General features: G+C 37.6%; 1 protein-coding gene across 1 annotated transcript; it reads right to left on the bottom strand.

Annotated features, from left to right (window-relative positions):
• Nucleotides 1–40: 40 nt before the first annotated feature.
• Nucleotides 41–7,904, bottom strand: arpc1b (actin related protein 2/3 complex, subunit 1B). The gene is made up of 10 exons (XM_067382411.1): nt 7,771–7,904; nt 7,072–7,151; nt 4,220–4,324; nt 3,917–4,139; nt 2,156–2,263; nt 1,861–2,067; nt 1,697–1,772; nt 1,423–1,619; nt 442–532; nt 41–342 (listed from the first exon to the last, which is right to left on the bottom strand). Exons 2-10 carry the CDS (start codon nt 7,133–7,135, stop codon nt 304–306), a joined length of 1,110 nt encoding a protein of 369 aa, XP_067238512.1. The 5' UTR covers nt 7,136–7,151; nt 7,771–7,904; the 3' UTR covers nt 41–303.
• Between the last annotated feature and the right edge of the window lie 59 nt (nt 7,905–7,963).

The raw sequence follows: 7,963 nt of genomic DNA, 5'->3' as shown, positions 1-7,963 counted from the left end.
TATTGGGTTAACGCAGGAAAACATTCAGCCAGTAGTCATATTTATTTCATTAGTTTCAACTGCAGTTTATTAAAATCCAATTGCAAGGTACCTGCATTAATTAAAGAAAAGCAATCTATGACCAGCATATAAATTCAGTTTTTGGTTCATCCAGAACCAGTTTCCTGAATCTTATCAGTATAAAATCATTAAACCTCTAACACATCAAAACACAATCGTGTAAAAACGTACAGACGACTGCATTAAAAAGGATTAGCCGATTAAAAAGCAAGCAATTTGAACTGCAGACATTTTGTGCTCTGTCTAGACAATCTTGAGGTCTTTCATTGCAGATTCAAGGGTCTGAAAGAGATTTAAACAGAATTATAATCATCTTTATGCAATTTTGCATTTTTACCACTATTTACAAACTAAATATTGATTATGAAATGCACAATTTACCTTTACATCCCAAATAGCCATGCCTCCATCCATACCAGTGGTGCAGAATTTGCCACACTTGGCTTTTCCCCCATTAAGGATTGAGATTTGGCTAAGTGAACAAAAAAAAAGCAAAAAACATTAAATATAATATTGTTGTAGATTTATGTTTGAAGTGTGTAATTTCAGAGCCACTTGGCATCAAACGGAATTGCAATCTGTTTATTTGCGCATCCTGACTGGGCAGGACATTTCAACATCTGCTTAATTCCTTGTGTCGATTTATTATTCACGATTACGATTTAACAAGTGGATTGAGTGCTGCAGGGATGAAATATTTTTGTAGGCCAAAACCCAGAAAAAAACGCTTTTTATCACCTCCGGGTTGGTTCGTCCCAGAATTCAATATATTTTAATGTTTTATTCTGACTACATAAAAGTTTTTAAAGCTTTTACTTGTCTTAAAAAAGTTGTGAACAGGTTGCAACAAGTGAGGATGTCGGGGACATTAAATGTCATCACAAAGAACAGGTAAACTCATCTACTCACAACTCTTTTACAGCCTCAGTGTGTTTATATTCACTGTAGCAAACTATTCTTTCAGGTTATTTTTTTTATTTTTTTTTTTAAAGATTGATAGAGTTGTCGTAATCATGGTTAAGTCATGTGGCCATGGTGTAGTTGGTTTATTTCGTTTTTTTTTTTTTTTTTATCTTCTGCCAATTCAAAATTCATAAAAGCTGTGTTCATTTGTGAAGATTACCATGATCAACAAATTATGTAAGAATCATAAATGTTTGTTGGTCGTGGGTTACAGGGTGATAACTTCCAGTTGGGCCTACAAAAATATGTCATCACTGGAGTGATTTTGGGTGCAGAGTTATTTGTTTGACCAATAAAAGACAGGGAGTGTTTAAAACAGTTTTTAGTGCCATTGTGGAACAGAAATTACAAACTTAAAGGAACGAGACTAGAAGACAGACAAAAGAGAACAGACTGTACCTGATGCTGTTCTTGTGCAAAGATTCAAGGACTGCTTCCTTGCTGTCGGTGGTGGCTTTCTTATCCAAGTTCTGGAAGCGTTCTCTGGCTGTCATGCCCTTCTGAGCACTCTGTTTGGGCACGTCAAGTTTTCCTCCGAAAGACAGGGCTGCATTGTTTGAATCGTAGACAAACAACACAGGGTAGCAGTCATGGCCCTGAAAAGATATGAAAATCAGGGGACAATCGAAGCGGATCACCTTAGCATCAAGGTCTGACATTTGAAGATACTTACAGCTGCCACTAGGCTGTTCTCAGTAATGAAAGTCACGCACAGAAGAGGCAAGGTTTCAGAAGTCAGACTGGCGCAGCTGGCAAGATGAACGGAAATAATTGGGTAAATATGATTTTTTTTAAAGGCAAGTATGTGGAAGGCCATATTTGAAAGGCAATACTCACACAGCAGTCTTTCCTCCCTCTGCCACTGCCACGGTGCTGTCATGGCTGGCCCAGGCCACACGATTCCCGCTGTCCGAGAAGCAGACGCCGTGCACCCAACCCGCAGTGCCAGTAGACTCGAACATGACCTCTCCAAAGGGCATTTTAGAGCCCCATGGTGTTGGAGCAGGCTTCTCTTCTACTTCCTTTATGTAAGCAGAGAAGATCCTGGATGGGCATTTAACAAAACGGTAAGTTCATATAAAGGCCGTATTCATAAAATTGACACAATAACACAAATCAGAATCAACCTAACCTGCATTTAAAGTCACAAGATCCAGCTGCCAAAAGGACGTTATTTGGGTGCCAGTCCAAACAAAGGATGGTGGAGCGGATGGGCTTCTTAATGTGCTTGCACACCCACCTAGAATAATGAGAAACTACTTTAAGCTTCTTAGATACACCCAATAAAAATAATTTATTAGTCTGTGTAAATAAGCATTCTCTGTCCAACAGAAAAATGCCTGTAGAAATCATAAAATTTAGTTCATAATACAACATTTGGTAGTTCTGTTCATCAAACTGAGCAGGAATGTTGATATATCAATCCAACACTGGGACTTTTCATTGTTAGTTGCTGTGGATTTTTCAGTGACTCTTTCTTTAGGTTACATAGTTACACCAGTAAGTGAGGACAAGTGACTGTCTTTATGAGTCATTGAATCGTTCAATCAACCAATTTGTTCAAAAACACTGGATGCTTCTCAATTAGAAGGCTGCAAATGTCCTGCAGTCTTTCTGAGGCTTGTAGGCTACAGTCCACCTCAGCATTAAATAACAGAATGAGACATGGCTATACATAAATGTTTATGCCCCTGTGTCACAAAAATACTATAAAAATTAATTGTGGAAAAATATCTTAGTCCTTCATATATCCTTAATATAATAGTCCTTATATTAACTGAATTATATTAATGCCAAGTCTGTGGTCTCCCAGTGTTTTACATAATGTATATGTGTAATGCTTTCATCTCTAAAATCATTTTATGTCTTGCATTACTTTTTGTGTGCGTGTGTGTATGAGAATTGGAATATGTGCTAAGGATTGTGGGCAAATGGAGGATATGAAGGATACACTTGATGCATCCTTCAAAATAAGCCGAATGAAGGACGTGAAACAATGGCTGCTTTCCAATCTTTTAAATTGTGATGGCTTTTCACAGACGTTGATGATATGGCGGCGTAAATATGCAGTCATACTAAAATACAGCCTTCAAACTGAAAAGCACCTACTGCTTCAGTCAGTAATTGAACAAGTGAGTGAGTCATAGAATCATTCACTGAACAAGTGACCATTGCTAAATATTGTGCAACATACTAGCATCTTACTACTTTTACCATATTTTTTATTTTTTTTTTATGGCAGAAATAGTCTATTATGCAGTACCGAATTCAGCATGTATGCTTGAATGAGTCATTAAACCATTCACTCAACTGATTATTTAAAAAAACAGATTCATTCAGGAAACAAGAGGCTGTATGTATGAGTGGGTTAATCATTTATTCAACTAATTTGTTGAAAAACATGGATTCATTCAGGAATTAAACAATTGAGTGAATTATTGAATCATTCGTTCAACCGTTTATTTGTCTATTCTCACTCCGCCAATGAAAATTGTTCCAAAATAACTAGCAATATTGCATCTAAAAAGTAAGTTATTCAGTATTAACTTATTTCTTATTGAATAATTGTACAAAAGCAACATCTCACTCAATCGTGCTGTTTGTCTATGATTGTTTGTTGAAATTCAGACCAGATTTAATGTGTAATGTGTAATCCAGCATTGTTGCACATGGACGAGTCTGAAAGTGAAGAATCAATTGAAATAGATTCAGCGCGTCTGGTGAGTACCAGCATCCTCTGCTGTGCATTCCTAGTCCTATCATTCCGAACACTGCTTTTAACCGAGTCATTTAAAAATAAGAGAGAGCCCATCTGCCTCATAAGTAGATTAACCACCATCAGATTTGTTCTGCCAGAAGAGGCTCAGTATCATTTCTATTGCCTGATACTCACCAGTCATTTTCCTGCTCAAAATAGCACACAGAGATCAGACGTGAGCCACTGCCCACAGCAAACTTGTTTTCTTTAGGAGACCATTTCACACAGCGGGCGGCACGGTTGATCCTGAGAATGACCAGGGTGGGCTTCCATACATCTCCCTTTAGGGTCCAGACGTACGCGTTACGGTCAGTGCCACAGGTGACGATGCGATTGCTCTCTGGGGCCCAGTCAATGCCTGGTTGATGAGGAAACGTCTTGGATGAGGAAACATTGTTTTGTTCACATCAATGCTCTGTGACCGTGTCGGTTACTTACCAGTAACCTGGCCATTGTGCTCCTTCAGCACATGGAGTTTGTTCCAGTTGTTTCCGTCCTTCTTGTAGATATGGACTTCATGGTTATTAGGACAAAGTGCTATTTCTAAAGGAGACAGAAATAGAAGACAAAAGTATTTGGCCTTGATGGATTGGATAACAGCATAAATATTTTATAAGATAGTACTTGTTTGTTTAAAGTTACTGTTGGCACTACCTATCGCTAATATCACTATTGGTCATACTGAGTTTTAGGGGTGTTTTAACCTAATTATTAAAGGTGCCCTAGAACTTTTTTTTTTATTAGTGTAAGATGTCCCCTGAATGTGTCTGTGAAGTTTCAGCTCAAAATACCCCATAGAATTTTTTTTTTTATTCATTTTTTTAACTGCCTATTTTGGGGCATCATTATAAATTAACTGATTCAGGGTGTGTGGCCCTTTAAATCTGGTGCTCCACGCCCCAAGAGCTGGCGCTTGCCTTAAACAACATAAAAAAAGTTCAAACAGCTAATATAACCCTCAAAATGAATCTTTACAAAGTGTTTGTCATGCAGCATGTCTAATCGCGTAAGTACAGTGTTTATTTTGATGTTTACATTGGATTCTGAATGAGTTTGAGGCTGTGCTCCGTGGCTAACGGCTAATGCTACACTGTTGGAGAGATTTATAAAGAATGAAGTTGTTTTTATGAATTATACAGACTGCAAGTGTATAAAAATGAAAATAGTGACAGCTCTTGTCTCTGTGAATACAGTAAGAAACGATGGTAACTTTAACCACATTTAACAGTACATTAGCAACATGCTAACGAAACATTTAGAAAGACAATTTACAATATCACTAAAAATATCATGATATCATGGATCATGTCAGTTATTATTGCTCCATCTGCCATTTTTCGCTATTGTTCTTGCTTGATTACCTAGTCTGATGATTCAGCTGTGCACATCCAGACGTTAATTCTCTGCCCTTGTGTAATGGCTTTCATAATGTTGGGAACATGGGCTGGCATATGCAAATATTGGGGGCGTACATATTAATGATCCCGACTGTTACATAACAGTCGGTGTTATGTTGAAATTCGCCTGTTCATCGGAGGTCTTTTAAACAAATGAGATTTATATAAGAAGGAGGAAACAATGGAGTTTGAAACTCACTGTACTGTATGTCTTTTCCATGTACTGAACTCTTGTTATTCAACTATGCCAAGGTAAATTCAATTTTTGAATCTAGGGCACCTTTAAACTTTGAATTGTAAGGCTTGGATTTTTGACTAACATAAAAAATAATTAAAAAAAAATCCTATAATCATTAAAATAGACGACATATAGGGTGAGCTTTTTTGGAGTCTTGAAAGATCTTAATACACCTTAATAACTGCATTGCAAAAACTCCCTGGAAATCACCCACAACACCCTAATATTTAATATATTTACATTTTCAGAAAATGTAAAAGTATAGTTACAAATTCTAAGGAAATGCATTTAATCCTGCAGACAGAGTATTTCTGCAGAATAGTGTTTAAATGAAAATGGGACTGTCCCAATACCCACACTTGTGTTTCTGACTACTTGAGAACATGTGCACGCAACAGGAAGTAAGTGCGCAAGTCTGTAGGTCTGAAAATTGCCAAAGCTCACTGCCCCACTAAATCCACAGTATTGCAAATACTGCATCTGGGTGGTATTTGAGGGTAAGCATATCCCATCATTCACATCATGTTCAGGAACTCACATGCCCAAAAATCTTGAGTTTGTTTTAAAGTTGCAAAGTACGGAAAATAAAAATGTGTAAATAAAGTTCTGTAAAAACGTTACTTGCATTTTTACAACACTATGTTGAGTGTTCCATTGAGCAATAAGAAGTTTTACACACACTGTCTTCACGCCATCTTGAACACTTGGTCCAAATAACAGAAACATGTCATGTAGACAAGCGGCCAAGTTCAAAGACTACAAGTATGGCTATTGGGACAGGCCTAATGCTGGATTCAGACACAGCATCTATTTCCTGCTACAGCAGATGTGCTCCCACATTTTCCACAGGTGAGCTAGAAAACATGCATGGTTTTAACAGCAGCAGTTAAACCTAAAAGTCTTTCTCAGCCGTCTCGTTTCCCTGCTGTTGCTCTGCGGTCTGCCGAAGACATACGACATCAGCAACAAAGCACCATTCATGGTAAAACAGGAAGTCTGGGGGGAATTAGTCATTACTGCTTCTCTCATCAGCATGGAAAGAAAAGCAGGGCAGCAGCAGTGAAAAGACACAACTCTTGACATTTATATTTTTTGCCTTTTTTTTTAAAAGACGGACTGTTTTTAAACTTAATTAAAACATAAAAGTCCTTATTTGGCTTTTCGAGAGCAGCCACACTTAAGTTTTAATGTTGTAGGATTCTAACTGGCACCATAAACCCCATAAAAAAGTGTGCATGCTAGTCAATGTACGTATTTGTACTTTTCCAGAAGGATGTGAAAGCTTCTTATCCAAAATGCAGGTCTCAGCAGAGTAATGTAAACATTCAGTAAAGGGTCTAAAGGGCTCTCAAGGGGAAAATGGTGGTTCATATGATGGTTTACAAAAACAAAAGTTAAAATTCAAGTAATATGGGTAGAAAGTCAATCTTTGTGAAGAAATGTTAAATGTTCACGTCTCATCAGACACTTTTCAGAAAAAGAATCCTCAAAAAGACGTACTTGATTCATGATCAAATGACCTTTGGAGACAGAATCATTTGTATATTCAGCAATGATGCTCTCACATGATTACATAGTTCAGAGGCTGAAAGATATCTTTAGCCCTAAAGACTGGGAACAGCTCCAAAGATGCTGCAAAGAGTATGAGAACTTACGAGTTCGGTCCTTGTTCCAGGCATGGCAGCTGATAGGTTCAAGAAGAAAACTGTGATAAGCCATGATTAAGTGCTTTTTCCTGCAAATTAAAATTAGAAGTAATCTTAAGATGAAATGGTAAAAACAATGTTTGAGGTAAACCAAATTACTGGTTGCAGCATGAATACATACAGCTCATTCACTTCCGTAGAGACACATCACTAAAATGGAGAACTTTAGAACTTCCTACTAAAACTCGTTAATTTTCTTTCCTGTTTTTGACTTTTATCCCTGTAGGTCATACTTGGAACAAAAGTTTTTGTCTTTGTAACAGCACACATTTTTTCCCCCTCAATGTTTGTAGTAAATTAAAACCAGACCACAAAGGAATGTGACAAAGCCAGATGCCAAGTTGTCCACCTACAAGAAAAACACATAAAACACCTCTACTATCTTAGTTTCCGTTCAAACATGTAACGGTCCTCTCTACAGGGGGAGTTTGCAGTAACGAGTTTTAAATGTTAGGTAGACCTGTAAAACATCTTGCTACAGCTAGTCACAAAAAAACTGAAAACATACTTTCTAGATGTCATTCTGCATGTTAGTGCATGTTAGTGAGCTCACACAAACATCAGCATTCCAAAACTGCAGAGATTGCTCCACAGCAGAAGAAAACCTTCCAAATTCAGATAAACAAGACCATATGTTTTTCTACTTACCCGGGAAACCGTAAAAATACTGATAGATGTGGGGGGGATTGACAAAGCCCGAAACAGAAGCCTGAGTTCGTGGACTCTGAGCAGTCAACACAAACGCTGGCTTTGCTCTGAATGAACTATTTCCTTAGTCTTTTTTCTCTTCAAATATGCTCTACTTCCCCTTCCCTGTTAGAAACATATAACCACTTCCTTG

This window comes from Chanodichthys erythropterus, chromosome 3 (assembly GCF_024489055.1).
Source record: "Chanodichthys erythropterus isolate Z2021 chromosome 3, ASM2448905v1, whole genome shotgun sequence".
NCBI lineage: Eukaryota > Metazoa > Chordata > Actinopteri > Cypriniformes > Xenocyprididae > Chanodichthys > Chanodichthys erythropterus.
Note: the sequence above shows the minus strand (reverse complement) of the source record. Positions and strands in the feature narration are given on the sequence as shown.